This window comes from Candoia aspera, chromosome 1 (assembly GCF_035149785.1).
Source record: "Candoia aspera isolate rCanAsp1 chromosome 1, rCanAsp1.hap2, whole genome shotgun sequence".
Classification (NCBI taxonomy): domain Eukaryota; kingdom Metazoa; phylum Chordata; class Lepidosauria; order Squamata; family Boidae; genus Candoia; species Candoia aspera.
The window spans coordinates 153,959,870-153,977,973 of NC_086153.1; the positions used below are offsets into that span (position 1 = coordinate 153,959,870).

Genomic DNA, 18,104 nt, shown 5'->3' on the forward strand with positions numbered 1-18,104 from the left:
TTAAGCTTGCCTAAAATGTTTTACAAATATCAATGTTTCCCATTCAGAAAGCCAGGCAGGGTTGCTAGAATTGCACTGTCAAGGTTCAGAGCCATAATCTCTAGAGATTCAGCTTTTCAGCACCCCTTTGAACACTTTGCCTAGGCAAAGCCATCGCTGCTCCCACACGGATCAGGTAACGAAAGAAAGGAAAGAGCAGATGAATTTGGAAAGGGAGGAGGGGGGGAGTGAGGGAGAAATGTATAAAGCAGCCTTGAAAGAAAGTGGGGCGGGGGAGGGGTGCCTTCCCTCCTCTTCTAAACCTACCTGGAGGAAGATGATAGAAATGGGAGAACTAGTGGCTACTGCATGCTTATAAACTCATTAAGCTGCCCAGTGAGATCTAAATGCCAGGAGTCATTGCTGTACAGTATACAAGACAAACAGATCTGGGCTGGAAGGATGCCAGCTGTTCTAGCTAAGCCACCTTCTCTTTAACCTTGAATTGAAACAGAAATTTAAAAACCTCACAGAGCAGAGGGATGTTACCTGGTGCTTCCCCAGGTTTTGAACTTTGACTCCCCATCAGCTGTAGTTAAGAGAGTAAATCAGGGAAGATGCCTATTAAGGTTACATTGCCTAAGATGAACATCTTAAGTGGTATAACCTATGAAATGAAGGGTGGAAGAAGTGCATCCTGTGAACACTGAACATTGCTCATTACCCTTGCCAAACTGTAAAATGCCAAGACATCCCAGATTAACACAGTAAAATTAACTGGCATACTTGGTGGCCAGGCATTATTCCAAGCAGTAGGATGTCTTTATTAAAAATGACATCCAAACCCCAGAGATAGCTAACACATTTAAATGAGAACCAATCCAAATGACATGGAAGACTGAACAAACTTTCAAATTCTCCAGAACATTTCTGTGGGTATTATCTCCATGTTGAAAAGTTCTGGATGGATTTTAGATTTTTCTACCCTTATTGGCCATCACAAACTTTTCAATCAAAAGCATTGGAATCATTATAGTGGCTATTTAAAGTTTTTGCACTTACAACAAGTAATACAAACTTGGTCTTCACACACAGACAAAAAAAAAGGCTAATTTCTCACATAACTCTGCATGCCAACAGATTAAGAGTCTGCCAAATATTAGAAAGACCAGGTGCAACTATTAAATCACCATAATTTTGAGAAATGTGAAGTCAAATTATTCTTGGGCAACCAAAGAGAACATTGTAACTCCTAAGGCTTAGATTTGCCTTATGCCTAATGACACCCTGCATTTGCTAGCAATCCACTTACAAGAATGGCGGGAATGAATTAAAAACTACCTGCAACAAATAGCTTCTCTGATATAAAACAACCACTGTTGTATACACAAAGCTGACTTTTTCTAAACAAAACGCAAACGAATTGCTCTTGACTTTGCGTTCCATCTCTGAACAAGAGAAAGAGTTCAGTTTTTCTTTTCTCTTTTTAAAGGTACAGTCTTGGACTGCAGCCTAAATATGCTTCATATTGAAAGCAGACAAGGATTCCATTTCGTTCACTGATAACTGTGGGAAAAAGCTTCAAAAAGCAAGCAAAGTTGGGCAAGCAGAGACTTGTGCCCCATCTTGCAATGAATGGCGAATTCCTTTTTTTTTCTTTAACAGCACTCGTATTTCATTATCACCCCATTACAGGCCTTTTTCCTGAGTCACAACTAAACATGAACAATCTTAAAAAAAAAAAAAGACTGAAGTACCTTGTTCATACCATTCCTTCTCCGCCTCCCTCATCCCAACACATTGGAAACTCAAGATGCCAGCCTCAGAATGTAAATATGCATTAAACTTAAACATTAAATTAAGCAGTTCTACCTGTCAAGGCACCCTTCTTCCTTGGATTAATTGCAGCAACATTCAGGCTGTATCCGTGCACAGAGGCACAACATGTTAGAGCAAGTTGGAAACATACCACACAAAAAAACAAAGGGCCAATTATGGCCACTCATGCTACCTCTAGTTAAGAGGATGTTTTCAGTGCTGGCTTGCACAATCATTTCAGAAGATACCCTCCTCACAGTTCCTGCTCTCTTTTAGCACTGTTTACCAGCATGTCTCACCCCAGGGAAAGCAAGGAGATTCTCTGCTACAAGGGCCACTTGCTACACTAACCACCACCACATTTCAGTGCTGCTCTAGCAAGTCTTGTTTGTTTGTGTGTTCGATTCAAGACAGCCACTTCCTTGGTATTGTTTGATCCCTTGATTTTTGTTTGATCTGAGAGTGATAGCGGCCCTTTGCAACCATATCGGGCAAAAGATCTTTAATGGCAGCCCAAATGGAAGAGTTCTGAGCGGCAACTTGAGCTTGCACATACTTGGCAAAAGCATGGAAAAATAATTCACCCAGCCTAGCGAAAGTCCTCATTTTGGGACAAACCTTTTACAATTAACATAGATGCCTGACCCCCATGTCTGCTTGGTCTGATACATTTTAGTTGTCAGGACCAGGGAAACCTCCAGTAGCACCCAACTAGAGATTTCTCTTTAAAAGCCACGCACCACCAAGACATTAGAGAGTTAAGAGGTGTGCATCAATCCCCACTCTATAGATCAACAATTAAGATAGCCAAGGAATGCAGGCATACAGCACAGAGGCTTAATTTTTCCCATGCCATGTCTGACCTTTGGACATCTTTGAATAAATACACCAGTCAGACACAAGGAATTCCACATCTTGAACCTTATTCCATCAAGTTAAGGCACTAGGCAACAAGTAAGCAGTGAGCTATGAGAAAAAGTCACACCCAGTTCACTAGCGCAACTCTAAACTTGACCAGCCAAAGACAAAGAGGCCTACATGCCATTACAGGAAAACAAAACCACGTAGGCCTGAAGTTTAGGCTTGGAAATGGTGAGAAACCCATGTGTGGTTTATCCAGAATCAAAAACAAAAGCAAGCCCCCAAGATATACAGCATGAACCTTCAGGAAGGAAGGAAGGAAGGGGCCCATACTACTTTTTAAGAGGCTAGTTCTCATAGAGGAGTCACACCATGCCTGGACATGACCATTTCAGGCTACCGGTGGAGGGAGATGTGATGATTAAATTGCCCCACCAGATGCCATCCTATAAATGCCAGGGAGAAGGCAAGGGAAAGATTCCTTCTCTACTACTCATTGCTTTCCTTGTGATGTAGAATGTATTGGGAGAGCATGCAATCAAGCACACCCACCTCTGCATCCAAGACAGAAGCAGGCTTATCATTGATCACATTTATGCTGCCAATAAAGGAAGTAAAGCTCATATCTGTAAAGGCCAGGTATCAAGTCCTTTCTTGGTTCTCTTTGCTGAAGAGACTCTGTCCTTCCTGTGCAAACAACCTTTTGCCCCCTCTACACAGTTTGTCAGCCACCCCAATGCAGCCTTTCCAGACAGATACTCTTTCAGCAATCAAGAGTGCTGTCCTGGGCTATCTCTAGTAGGGACGTACTAACAGAGGAGACTTGCAACCCTGGTCATTGCCTTAGAAAGACTGCTCTCAGGTCTTGAGAGCAAACAATGTTGCTGCAGAGAGGCTCCGGGTCCTGGTGACAATATGAACATTTTCTTGCCCATATTAAAAAAATGATTTGCCACTGCCTTCTTCCATTTTTTTAAAAAAAATTCTCAGTCAAGTCTACAGCCTGGAGATTTCCTAGCAGTTTCCTATCCAATATTCACCAGTACGGACACTGCTTAGGGTGAGGATCTCAGCCTCCAGCTGCGCTGGGCTGTGACTCTGGATCAGAGTGAACATGCAATACTCAGAAGTTGTAACCCAAAACTTCTAGAACATACCAATCACCTACTTCTGATTTACAAATCTTCCTGGGCTTCTGCAGCATATGACAGTTTGAGTGACACCAGTTTTGATGTGTGTTTAAACTGGGGCAGGCCTTTTATGTGCCAGCATCCAATGAAAATGCATACTTGTTAGGTTCCCACGGCCATAAAACTGACCCCTACCTCTTCCCTCCTTAGTTAACTACACACTCCTAACCCAAGTATATAACCTTAAGAATACAATCAGATTCCCCGGGGTGAGAACAGCTTACATCAATGGATAAAAGGGGAGGGATTTTTTTTTTAAAGATGCCAATTCAGAAAAACCTTCTGAAACAGGTGCTATTTATTTTCCCTTTCCCCAAAGAGAATTGTTTTGTTCCACTTTGGGGGGGGGGGAGTTATAGTCATGATATAATCAGAAATAATTCAAAGGCACAAGAATGCCTGAGCAAAGCAGTGTTTCACAAGAAACATCTCCAATGCTTTCTCCTCCCTACCGCCTTTTCTAATGTGAAACGAAGCCTCCTCTTGAGCCAACTCATCTTAGAGAAATTACATTCCCCCCCCCTTTTCTAAATTTGGTACGTGTCTCTGTGGCCCCGGCTGCATTCCACAAGCCTGGGAAAAGCAGGGACTTGAGTATGACTCTTGCCCACAGTGGTTCTCATTCCCACGCACCTCACCCTTGTTTTGCTTTCCCCCAAAAGAGCCGGAACGCCTCACTGTACTTTGTAATACAGATTTTATTGGAAGGTCCCAGGTTCAAGTCTGGTCTCTGCTGCTTTTCTAATGCAGCAGAAACGCGAGGCCAATCTTGATATTCTAGCTCATGACAAGATTTTTGCCTCCTCCCGCTTGGAGTGCCTTTTAAGTAGAAAAATGGGATGAAAACATTTTATGCAATAAATCACATCACTTGGGCTGTCAAGACCTGGCTCTGCAATGTGTGTGTTTTTTTTAATCCTTAAACACAGGCCTTGAGAGAACATGGGCCAATCTTTGCCTTCTCTCAATCTTAACCAAGGTACGAATGCTTAGAGGAGGTTTACATCTTTTACTCTAGAGTTGTCCTCTTCAACCTCCTTCTGCTGCCTTCCAAAGGGAATTGGTAGAGGGTTGGGATCTAACAGTACCAGCCAAGTTACTAAAAGTGGATAAGAGATGAGGATGGCATGGCGTTAGAGAGAAACTCCTTTAACTCCCTTGAACAAAAAAGTGTAAAGGGATTATTTTTCTTGTTCTAAGGTAGCAGTTCTCAGGCCTTTTAAGCCACATGTCCGCCGGGGTGGGGCAAACTGTGTGCATGGTCAGCTATGCTAACCCTAATCCTAACTCCCCCAGCCTTGAAAGAAACAGCAAGGTACGGCCCTCATTTCTTGCGTCCCCCTCATTATGGATGCAAAAGAGAAAAGGAGAAATGCTAACATGCCTGACAGCATCTAAGGGACAAAAAAGAAATTTAACTCTGCCAGGGCTTTTTAGTGAAGGAAAGCTCCAGAGTGGAACTGACGCCATTATTCCAAATTAATTTCCTTCCAGTCCCTGTTGAAAGAGACACTATCTGATGGGGTAGAGTAAAATAAAAACCATCTACGCTAGGTGCAAAATCCAGATTAACTGGCAACACGTTCCATTTACATCTGGCCAGATGCAAGAAGCTAGATTGGTCCACATAGTTCCCTGGGGACCAAGCAAGAGCACTGTGAGATGTAGGACTTCTTTTGTTCTCTGGGTATCTGCTGAACTGTCCTTTCCACATTTAGGGAAGACAAAGCAATTGGAGGAGCCTTCCATTCTCCCCCATCAATGTCCCCTTGGTAATTTGAGTTATTAAGAAAAAAGTGGAAGATGCTCCTCTAGTATTTGCAAGGGTTTAAAGTAATGTTTCTCAGCCTTGGGAACTTTAAGGTGTGTGGAGTTCCACACATCTTAAAATCCCCAAGGTTAAGAAACACTGTCTAAAGAGCCCTGGTGGTTTGTGAGTGAAGGGAACAGCAATCTGGTTGCAGGACTGAATTAGATGGCTTGAGAGACTTTTGGCCAATATCATCAAGATAAAAGGCTTTTATCAGGGGTGAGCGACCTTTATTGCCCCAAGGACCACACAGGTCCATTTCCACAAGCACCTGAGAATATGGGCACCTCCCTCTTCCCACCACTCAACACATTCCCTTTCATCCAAATAGCTGTCGAAATATTCAAAGTGTTTCCACCAGCAGTGGAAAATCAGCACTCCATTTATAGCAAGCCAGCCAGCTGATCAGCCTGATCAGTTGGCTGGCAAGGGAAGGAGGGAACTCCAATTCAATTGGCATTTTTTGCAGCTAAGGCCCACACATGGCCAACACTTAACCTCTCGAGCTCAGCTTTCTGTTCCCAAAGTAACCAAGCAAGCATGCCCAATAACTCTCAAATCAAAGTAAATTTGCTAGATGAGAGCAATTCTCACTTGGTTTCCCTACAACTATTACCATTGTTCTTAACTGCTTTTTTTTTTTTTTTTAAACCTGATTTTAATTTCAATTTTATATTTTACTGCAAACCAGTCTACGATCTTTGCTTTAGAACAGAACACACCTCTGAACATTGTGTGGTTTTTAGTTCAAGATCAACAAAATAATACAAATACAGAAAGCTTGGAGCTGATAGCCTGCCCAGCAACACTGCCCTAGGCCCCAGCAAGCTGATGGAATATTTTGGGAAAAAAATCTTACTGGATGCAGACCATGCTGGGTTGCTCCTTTAATTCAGAGTCAGGTTTGCGTATTCACCCATCCACCCCCCCTTTGCAGAAGCAGCAAAGACTCCTCCCAACCTTGAGAGAAGCACCCCAAAAGATGACACCTCTCTTCCTCTCTCTCACTCCCAGCCAATGCCAAGAAGGAAGACACAGTGGGACCTTTGAGTGTGCATGCTCTGCCTGGAATAAACCAAGTCAATCACAGCTCTGGCAAGGCTGATGGAATAATAATCACTATTATTAGGGTTGTGCTGAACTTGCCATTGTGTAAAGCTAGTCCACAGTTTGTCTGGGAGCCAAACTATGCAGAGTCTACTGTTGCTTCCTGTTGCTTGCCCTGTATTAGCATTATTTTTGGACTGGCCCCATTATATTCAATAATCCTCTCTGCAGTCAGCATGGCCACGCTATTGTCACTGGTTAATATTAGCCACTGGTGCTGCTTCTGTCTGGGTGGTCAGGCTACAATTATTGCAAGGACTAAATTGATGTGCTTTAAAATGGGGAGGGGGGGGAAGAGAGAGAGATCATATAAATTTAGTAAGGAATGGTGGTACCTTGTTTTTAACTGGATTTTTTCTCTGGAGAAAAAGACTTCATCTGCTGGCCATGGGGTGGGGCTGCGCTCCCCCCCCCTTTTCTTTTTAATAAGAAAAGTGATAACCCCCTATTTGTTTGCAAGACTATCTTCTCCCAAGCAGGCCAGGTTGCCAGTGGCTAGTCTAAACCTCAGCATTAAGATTATCGGCTATTCTCAGCATTTAGCCTCGCTACCTGTTTAAAGCATAGTTTTGATTATTAAATGCACCAGTTACGACAGGGTGACAAGGTTAATAGGCAGAATACCTAGCAGCCAGCCAAGCAAAAACTCAGGAGTTGCAAAGAGCGAGCCTCAAACAGAGAGAGAGAGGAGGAAGAGAAAGTGGTGGTGGTAGTGTTCTCCACAAGAAAACCATGCAGAATGTTGGGGTATTTACTTGAGCCCATTTATCCATTTCACAACAAGTTGGGCCATTTGCACTGCATGATTCAATTCCTCCAGTATATCTTACTTCAGCTTTCATTTGGCACCTTCTCAATCCACCTACTTCATTTCCAACACATACTACAACAAAGCAGTTAACTCCTAAGTCTAACGCTTCTAACCGTAGCATGATAAGCGTAACACCCAAGATGGAACATCACACACCTTTTAAAAGATTTGCTACTTTCTTCCTAACAGCAGAGGTTGCTCATGTATTTATCCAAGAGCAAAAGCTGATGGAGTCTCAGCCTGATCAGAAGTGACCTAAAGAATTTACTTGGTAGTATGCATAAATACATAACCTTCATTGATTTGTTAACAATGTACCCAAGGGGAAATCAAGAAACAGTCTTAAACAAACTTCTACAGAATTAGGCCCCCTTAAAAGCTGTAAATTTATTCAACTACAGTGGGCCTTTCTTTTCTTTTTTTCTGCATGAGGATTTGGGAATAAACAAACAAATCAGTGCCTGTTTTAAAAATGCACACGTTCCAAGTTAAACTAATGGGCAAAGGGTGTGAAAATATTACAGTCAGATTATAAAACATTACACACCTTGGGTTACCAACCTCACCCAGTGAGCTGCAATTCCAACATGGATGAAGTGTTTGAAAAGTAACCAACTCCATGCAAACAATTACCTGCTCCACTGTAGCCTCTCATTAAAAATACCTTAAGTATTTCCACATTCCACAGTCTTTCCCACGATGTACTCAGTCCTTTTACTGAATGTAGGTTTGCCCAACACTACTTAATTCTATGCTTGGTGCTGCAAATTTCACTTTCAGAAAGTTACTTTAAGTGGAGTGACTGGTCTTGCAAAGTCTGAATGGGAGAGCATTCACAAGCTCAGAGATAATCTGATAGCTTTTTTTCCCTTCCTCCTTAGGTCAGAGACCCTTTGATAGGCCAGACAAAAGGCTTTTAGGAGGACTGGCTACAAATAAAAGCCTAGCATAACTCAGCAAAATGATAGTTCTCTTCAATAACAGATTCTAGAATCTGCAGAAGAAATCTTAGCATCTGCAAACTACTTTTAAGAATCCTCTGAAATAACCAGCTGGCTGCTTCCAAGGGTTTATGCAAACATAAGAAATTTAAAACTTCTATTTTAAACATTTTCAGTGAACCAGCCAAAGTACTTTAGCACCACATTCCAGATCCAACAGGCTGATACACTTTCCACATCAGCAAATTCGTGTGGGATAAAAAGGGACCATTTCAAGCTCTGAGGAATATACACTAGAAAAGCCAACAACTCCTGGGACACAGAAAGGAGGGACCCTCTTCATAACAAGAGGCAAACATTTAATGCTCCCCCTTATTTAATAAATGGCTGCTTACTTCAGTGGAACAATGCAGGTCACATATTGGAGATTAGTCTATTTACGCACTGGGTGGAGGTCTTTAAATAAGTGCATTTTAAGGAGTAAGAGCTAAGAATAAGGTCAGAGTCTCTTTGGTGTATACACTAAGCATCTGTGTGAGATTTTATAATACTGAGAATGCTCCTTGGCTGAAGTGTTGGTCAAGCTTTCTAAATTTTGGCAATTCCATTTTTTTTCCCCTGCATAATTTTAGCCATGATTGCAGGTGTGATGTTCTGGATGGCTCCCTTTATTTCCTTCCTGCTGATTTGCTGTCCTGTTTCCTAGCAACTAATTCAAACCTCCAATCTCTTAAAAGGAAATTTACAGCCCCCCATCCCCACAATCATTACTCACCAGGCTTGCATCAAAATCCAGGCCGTGGGAAATTTTAACAACCAAATTTCAAACCCACTTCCTACCTCCCATTTTAAACAAAACAAAAATAACTTTTGATTCACTCAAAGAAAACAAAGATTCTATTCTGCATGGTTTATTGGAGAAAGAAAAAAAAAGTGGTGGACATATTGCTGTGTCACGCAATATTATTGCAGCAAGTGTAGTTTCTGAAAAGACCACAGGGAGAAACACGTTTAGGAAATAGAAGATGCGAGGTTTTGTTAAAAACAAGCTAGAGAGAATTCCCTCAAAATTACTCAAAGCAACAGCAATTCATACTAACATGTCTCCTCCCTGCCCTACCATTGAAATAAGGGGGAAATCCAAGCGAAGCATTGGCTTCCATCAACTTCTAAAGAACTGCCCAGTTTGTTACAGGCCTAGGAAGTTTACCCACATGCCATCAAAAAGAAAACAAGAACTGTTCTATGAGTAGACATATAACCCAAGTTTTAGGGACAACTTTTTTAAATTTTGTTATCCCACCTTTATTATTTTTACAAATAACTCAAGGCCGGGAACATACCTAATGCTCCTTCCTCCTCCTATTTTCCCCACAACAACAACCCTGTGAGGTGGGTTGGCCTGAGCGCGCGCGACTGGCCCAAGGTCACCCAGCTGGCTTTCATGCCTCAGGCGGGACTAGAACTCTCAGGCTCCTGGTTTCTAGCCTGGAGCCTTAGCCACTAGACCAAACTGGCTCTCTGTTAACAGGTTTAGAATTGTGCAAGTTATGCCACGGTTTGCCTTTGTAGCTGGATATCCCAGAACATGCCTGCAGATGACTTGGCCATGCCTAACACTTAACGAACAAGAGGTGGCATGAGGTCTGAAGCATGCCTGCAGAAGACAGGTAACAACAAAAGTGAGAGCTGTAAAGGGAAAACAAATACGCCCAGCTAGATGGATGAAAGGGAAGAAAAAGCACCACGCCTCAGGAGCACTAGAGGAAAACACAACCTCTGTCCATGCTGTAGAAACTAGCTTTAACTTAAATCAGGTTCCTTCTGCAAGGAATGCTTTGCCAACCCTAAATCCACTTGTGTGTGTCATTTGCCACATACACTGTCCATCATAATGCTTAGACGAGAAATGCTTTATCTGGGGAAAGCAGGAGAAGATCAGGAGATGGTGCTTTTAGAAACACACCTACCAAATAACCTGGTGAGACAAAGAGCTTACTATAGGATTAACTTACGTCTAATCCAAAGGATACACATGCTTTCCACAAAAGGCAGGTTGGTGTTTCAGAGAGAGCGTTTGAAAGAAAAGCACATGGCAGTGCTGGGACATAAAGAGAGGCAGACAAGTCAAATTTAAATAAAATTTCTTCTGTGATTCCCAGGTTGGAGGTTCAGTTTTTATAGTGACTTACCTGGAAGTAAGCTCCACTGAACTCAGTGAGACTTGCTTCCAAATATACAGCTGGTGATTGTGCTGTAAGTATGCACAGGGCTGTGTTCCTACCAAATTTCCTAGAACAGCCAATTTCAACCCCTGCTCACTTTCACAGAAGTGCAAGTCACTGGTCAGTGATGATGCAGAATGAATGTTTCGTGACACCTGAGACAGATTTCTATAGCAAGGCATTCCAAACAGACCTCTCAATTTAAAGAGAAATGCCTGAATTTTTAACAAAATTGACAACCACTGGCCATTTTCGAACACCACCCTTAAAAACTGTACCCCTTGATGGCATGGTTGGCATAGCTTTATCTCTCGTTTCCAGCAAAACTCAAGCACAAGGCTTATACAGCCCTGAATACTTTTGCACTTAGCAATAATTTCTCTCTAAATACATGGATTTGGTTTCAACCCCGCCTCCCACCCCCCAAAAAACAAAGAAAAGAAGTTGGGAGGGGGCAAACGCTGAGAAAGATGAGTGAGCCGAGGATATTCACCACATAGGCAGACAGGAGGCAGCACAAGAGCATTTGGCAAGTTCTGCTAACTACCAGGATGGGAAAGAGAGAAGAGGCGGTGGCTTGGGCATCCCTCCCACTGAATCCTCTGCGGCCTCCAATTTAGTAATCTGAGCCAATAAGAAAATACAATCTTGTGTCTGAGACCTCATAGTTGCATCTCTTCCAAAGAACCAATGGGAGGGGGGACCCTCTTCAAGAAGAGGCAGATTCTCATCTCAGTCAGGATTTCAAAGTAACCAGGAAATACTCCTTGAAACCACTTACAACATACAACTGTTCAGCATCTTCAACAAGGATGTCAGATGGAACCCACATATCTGGCCAAAGTTGCCGTTTTTTTTAAAATGCTGTCCAGCTTTGGCCCTGAGCAAAGATAGCACACATTGGGTAATAAATCAACAGCCCCAACTTCAAAGTAGCATCATCAAGAACAGTATAACATGTATACTGACTGGATTATTTACAGCCAACATTTCTCTTGGTCCTGCTACAAAAGTTAAGGTTCAGATCTTCCCCAATGTAAATCCTTGTGTTTTAGAAAAGATATCCTAGCTAACACTAAAGAATGGTGATTCCAGGAGAAAGAGGTTTTTGCCTTGCCAGCAGCAATGATGGCTTACAAGGGAAGATCAGGAGAAGAGGAGAGGGCTTCAAAGAGGCCAACTGCAAAGTGGGTCTCTGGCTTTGATTCTCAGAGACTCTCCACTGCTTTATAAGCATGTTAAAATGATTCTCCAAGAAGGTGGCACTGCAAACAGCTCACAGCTCCAAGGAGTACCAGGGAGAACAGAGATCCCTTTAGGGAGGACTCCCCAAGCATGCCCTTTTCTGGCAAGCTACATTTCACCAAGGGACCAGGAGAGGCATCGCCCCTCCCTTTTTCCTGGGCACAAGAACTAATCGGGAAGAAAAATAAAATCAGTAACATGAACTTATGACCTTTCTAATTCTCAAGGGGATTCACACATACTTTCAAGGAGAATACAGCAAATGCACAGAGGTACAAGCTACCTGAAGCTCCTACTTCTACTAAAGTAAATCTGACCAAGCAGAAGGTCTCTAGCCTAGGAAGGTTTGTACATGCTTGCCAAACCCTTGCTCTTTGGGCTGGACAGAAAAGAGAAAGAGAAGCCAAGAACTCCACCAAGAATATTGAAGGCAGCCAGCACTTTCACACGCGTGCACACACAAACACACAAATGTGGCAAGATGCCTCAAGTGCTTCACTCACCGGCCAGGCAAAACTGAAAGGGAGGACAATCCGGTTCCTCTCATTATTCCGACTGTATTTTAAATTAAAGATATTCCCACCGATGATGGGGGTAGCTCCAGATCCAAAGCTGCAAGGGCCCCCAGTAGATATGAGGGACTGATACTCCTTCAGGCAAATTTTGAAATAGGTATCACATTCATCCCTGGTGCATTTTTTATCAATTGGGTTTCGGGTCCCATCACAACAATTTCCATTTTGCAATTCACCATTTATATTTTGCATGGATATGATCTCAAACTCGAACTGGCCTGATGTTAGAGTCACCTGTTAAGAAAGACCCTCCCCAGAAAAGGGAGAGGAACAGAGTTTTAACACACAAGTTGTAAAAAGAAACCAATCAGTTAACATATCACAAATGGGAAGACAGATTTCTATTCTTCCTCTAAAGTACCAGATAAGCTATGGAAATTTAAGTCACAAATGTATTTCTTCCTCCCACCACTCCCCCCCCCAAAAAAGAAAAGGTGATTTCAAGAATCGGAGTAGTCTAGATTGGAAAGGGATGTCACGCTGTGGTCTTGGGAAGGAACAGCATTCAAGAACCATCTCTTTAAGTAATAGCAACCCGTACACAGTGCAAACCCACAGTTCTAATCTAGCCAATGCAACCGTACAAATTGTAAGTCACTGTGCAACCAGCTCTTTAAAAAGAAAAAAAAAAAGCAGAACTCCTGTAGGAAAAGTGAAATGGGGCAATCTTTGGAAAGTTTGTTGTAATTACATAAATCTGCGAAGAGGGCGGGGCAGTTTCTTTAGAAATTATCTCCGGCGCTTCAAATCGTAAAGCTATGTTGAATTAAAGCATTTTTAAATGAAAACTGAAGAAAACCTGGGGTTTAAAAAGCACGAGGTTCTTCGGATTCCTAACCAACCCCCCTTTTTTCCCGTTTGCCCCCTTTTTCGTTCTTGTTCTAAAGTCAGTAAACTAGTTATATCGCTGGAGAAAAAGGGAGAACTGAGGTGTGTTTTTAAGTTTTTTTTTAAAAAGCAAACTCTAAGCTACAGCGAAAGGAGATGTGCAACGTACCTTTACTCGCAAGCATAACAGCGCAAGGAAAAGACTTAGGGAAAACTCCGTGAGCGGCGGCCTCTTTGATAAAAGCATGCCTCTTGCCTGCAGAGTCCCTTTCGCTCAGAGACGCTCCCAAGGTGCCGCCGCTCTTGCAGCCGCTGTCCGGCTCTAATATACTCCCCGAATCGAAGTACGCACGGGTGGAGGACAACACCACTTTTCAAGAGCTTTTCAATAGCGCCCCAATCTTCAGTGCAAAGCAGCCCAGCCTCCTTTTATTCTCCTTGGCCTCCCTCTCCCCCCCTTTTTTAATATATATATATATATATATATATATATATTAACTAGCAGTGGTTATTCTGGTCCCTTTCTGCCCCCCCCTCTCCCTCTCTTTCTTTGCAGATCACTTGCCACCTCTCGATCAAGGCCACACAATAACCCGGGCGAGCCCCCCTCCCCACCCCCCGCGACACGCACATAGACGACACCCAAAGACAACAACAGCAACAAAAAAAAATTACACGCGCGCAAGAAAGGGGGGCGGGTGGGAAAAAAAAAGCCGGAGAAGGAGGGAACCGATCGCCCGTCCTGCAAGCCCCACTGAACAGAATGCCTCTTCGCGCTAGCCCATGGCCACAAGAGGAGGGGAAGGGACGGGCGGCGCATGCGTTTTCATTAATATGCATTAAGGAGGAGGGTAGAAAGGAAGCGGCAGCGCCGCCTCGGGTCCCCGGGGAGGCTTGCCTTTTCCTTGGAAGGGTGACAGGAGGAGGAGCGTCGGTCACCCCGCGGGGAGGGGGGCAAGATGCACGAGAGACAGGAAAGGCGGGGATTTGCAGAAGGTGAGTAAAAGGCGAGCAGGTGGGGAAGGCGAACCGGACCGCATTATTACGTTCACACTCATGTTAATCCCGATCCTGGGGGTTTGCACCAAACGGTCACTTGCTTGTGAAAAAAATAAAAGAATAATAAACCCACCAACTCTTTGTGCCTTCTGATGTTCTAAGGAAAGAACGGCTAAAGCCACGGGAATGTGTAGAAGGAAAAGGAGCTTCCTTTCACCCGCGCTGTCCTCTTTGCAGAGGCTTTGCACAGCGCTGCCGCGGACCTACTGCGACCTTTCCCATTTGGGGCTCTGGAGACGCCGCTTGCCTTCGCCATCCCGCCCCCCGCCCCCGGTATCTGAGGGAACGCACTCGCGCGCGCAATTCATCCGCTCAACTACCTGGTCAAGAGAAACTTATTGTCTGTTCTTTTTAAAGATCGGCAAGGCGTTTGTGTTCCTCCTGTAAGGAAAGGGGGAGGGAAAAAAAGCGCCTTTTCCTAATACTTCCGAGAAGCGGAGCCCGTTCCCGCAGCCTGGGAAGGCCAAATGAATGCTGGCGAGCAGGTTTTTAAAAATAATTTAAAAAATCAAAATCGTAGGTACCACGGCTCCGATCACAAAGTTCATGGGAGGTGCAAGGAGGAACTTAGTACACATGCTGGCTGCATGGGGGCGGGGGAGAGTTATAAAAGAACAGCTTTTTAATTCTCAAATGCGATCCACAGCTTTTCTACCCTGTTTAAGTCACTGTAAGAACTGCTTTCCAGGCAGGCTAAAGACTGATTCCATGGGTGCCCGGGCTGTGGAAAATGGAGGGAGGCTGTGTATTTACTCTGTGGTAAGAAGTAGCATTTTTGGTATTCCTTACTGCTGAAGAAGTCTGTAGGATTGCAGTCTCCATGCTGGGCAACTTCAGATTGTCATGAGCCACATGTGGTGGAAAGTGCCTCAGTCAGAGGAGAGTTGCCAGTGAGGCCATTAAGAGTTATGCTTCAGGGCAGAAAGCATAATGTGCCTGCCCGAAGGCAGATCTGGCTCCCATTTTATTGTTATACACAACACTACCTAAAGAGGAGGCCTCTGTAAGACCATTTTCATCTCAGTAATTTAATCTTACCATTGTTCCTGCCATGTAGAAAGGTAGCTTATAAGGGAAAACAGCTAGAATTTTTCTGACACACTGATTTTCTAGGTAGGAAAATTACATTATTTACCTTTTTCTTCTCTAGGGAGGGGAAGAAGAAATGTTACATTAAGTGAAGGCCTTTCCCTAGCTGTCTGAAATAGTGTAGCTCAAATGTAAGTTAACTTGCCCAGTGAAAATGGTGACTTTGCGACTACAAAGGAAGAGTTCCTTGCTTCCTGTTCTCGCCTTCTAATTTGGCAAGCCTGCTGGATTTCCAGGGGTGCTACTTGACTTTAGTTATGGAGTTGGGGGCTGCCCACTTGCTGTTGCTTTTGAATGACCAGTGTAGTGCTTTGAAAAATGAATTGCATATGAATGTCAGCTGAAATGAACAAACTCATACACAGCTGCATTCATGGAACATACTTCAAGAAATCCTGTTTCTGAGAGTGGCTTAATTTTGGGGAGCCAGTGGATGGGGGTTAGAAAATGTGCGTAACAGGAGAAGTGTGTGTCTATGTGTGATAACAGTAGGATGGCAGTCAGATTTTAGACTTTTTTTTTGGTGTAGCTCCTACACTCTTAATTTAGAAAAAAAAGAAAAAGCAGATCCATGAATGTATAAGCACTTTTTCCTGTGCCCAAATGGTCCCAGCCATCTCAGGAACAGGTAGGGACTGGTGAAAGTTTTGGGCTACAATGGGCTGAACAAATCTGGACCACCATGAGAGGACAGCAAGAGGGATTTGTTGATTGCTTGCTGCTGTCTTTTGATTGACTGGATATTTGCACCCCAGATCTGGCAGCCCTAAGAAAGTGGGTTTTCAGAAGGGAGATAAAAGGGATGAAAATAATGCTGGAAGGGGAGATGGAATCCTGCATACAAAAGGCTGCAGCTACAGTCCCGTGCCCCCTTGCTTGAGCAAGCTTGTTTGAATGGAAGATATGTTACCCCCAAGGAAACACACACAGGCCCAAGGCTATATGGTAATAGCTAGAGGAAAGGGTGTGTGTTTGTGTATGTATGCAAGTGAAGATAATCACACTGGGAAAAGGAGGCATGTGGTGGAAATCATTGTCTGAAGACAAATTGCCAGCCTGAGGAAAAAAGAGGGTGTGTGTTAGAGACTGGGAAAGTGGCATTTCAGCTGCAGATTTCCCTTTCCTGAAATGTGTTAGAGCACTGAATCTGCACAAGTTGGCTGGAAAATTTCTTTTTGGCAATTGGATAGCTTTCAGGAGAGACCAGAAGCCATTACTCACCTGCTGCAATGTGGGGGGGCTGATAAAAGTTAGTGCAAGCAAAGCAGGTTGCTGCACTCTCTTGACTGCTCCTGAGTCTGTCTTTTAGGTCTGTGCAACAGGAGCTGTATGATCCTTGATCCTATGGGGGAGCCCAACTAGGGGGCTTAATAAAATCTATAGATGGCAATCCACTTTTTAGCTGCAGCTGTAAATAGTTTTATTAGGAAGTGAGGGAGACCCAGGTAGAGTGGGGCTTCTAAGGAAACCAGAAGCTGTGCCAGATGATAATTTGGGAATAAGGATTCTGTGGAATGAAAACACCAATTACTTTAAAGCAGAAAGGTCCAGGTCCTTTGCACCAGTTATGTTTTTTTTTTCTGCCTATGAGTTGTGGACTTTAATAGTGCTAGTACAATTACTAATCATGTTCTCAGTTTCTTAAGTGCAGACATGTACACAAGGCACAGTAATCCTTGCAACCACCCATTTACTGGTTATATTTCTAATCAGCCCATTAACAAGATTCTTTGGGTGGACTTCAGAGCTATTAAAAATAAAAACAATAAAAAGGTTGACATTATCTCCTGGAACACAGAGCTGAGCCTGAAAGACAAGCCTTGTTCCTAATGAACCAGGAAATCTTTAACTCAGCAATAACATTGCAAACTGCTGTGTGTGAGGACTCAGGTGACAGAGCTTTGTGTTAGACATTGCTGAGTATAGAAGATTCCCACGCATAAAGGCAAGTGTTTCTAGTGTAACCTTAATTCTAAACTACTTGGGCTTTTTATGTATCAATATTTACTTTACAGAGAGAAATATCAAGTCCTGGACTCTCCTACCTGTGGTATGAAATGGGATAGCCTAAATTGCCCTAAGGATAACTAGGCTCAAATTTAGATTTTTTGTTTTTGCTAGAAAAGCTGCATATAGTGTACTGAGTAATCTTGGCTAGCCTCAGGCATTACATTAAGCCATGGTTTGTTTTAAGTGGCTTGGTAAATTTATTTATTTGAATTTTGATGATGCCCAATGCTGTAATGACTCTGGGTGGCTTACATATTTAAAAAAATACATGGAAAAAACACACAACTGACTGGGAGTGTGTTATAAGTCATAATAGCCAGGATCATGCATACCACCAAGCCATCAACTATGGTTTACAAACCACAAGGGCTAGATTTACAGAACAGACAAAACCAAAGTCACATTCTGGCTTAGTGGGAGTGATCACCAATGGCAGCTGCCATGGTGCAGTCAAAGCTGCTTGGGTTTTTTTTTGTGTTGCACTGTTGCCATTTTGACATTTTTTACTACACTCTGCAAATACCCTTGCCACTGTGGGTCTAGAGCTATCTCTTGG

The 18,104-nt window shown here is 43.3% G+C and overlaps 1 protein-coding gene across 1 annotated transcript in view; it reads right to left on the bottom strand.

Annotated features, from left to right (window-relative positions):
* The window catches only part of JAG1 (jagged canonical Notch ligand 1), a 54,099-nt gene extending 40,242 nt beyond the window's left edge, over nucleotides 1-13,857 (bottom strand). The window contains exons 1-2 of the mRNA XM_063316237.1: nucleotides 13,560-13,857; nucleotides 12,491-12,796 (exon numbers count right to left, since the gene is read on the bottom strand). Of these exons, the coding sequence (XP_063172307.1) occupies nucleotides 12,491-12,796; nucleotides 13,560-13,637 (384 nt within the window). The 5' untranslated portion in view covers nucleotides 13,638-13,857. The remainder of the gene's footprint in view (nucleotides 1-12,490; nucleotides 12,797-13,559) is intronic.
* Nucleotides 13,858-18,104: the final 4,247 nt, after the last annotated feature.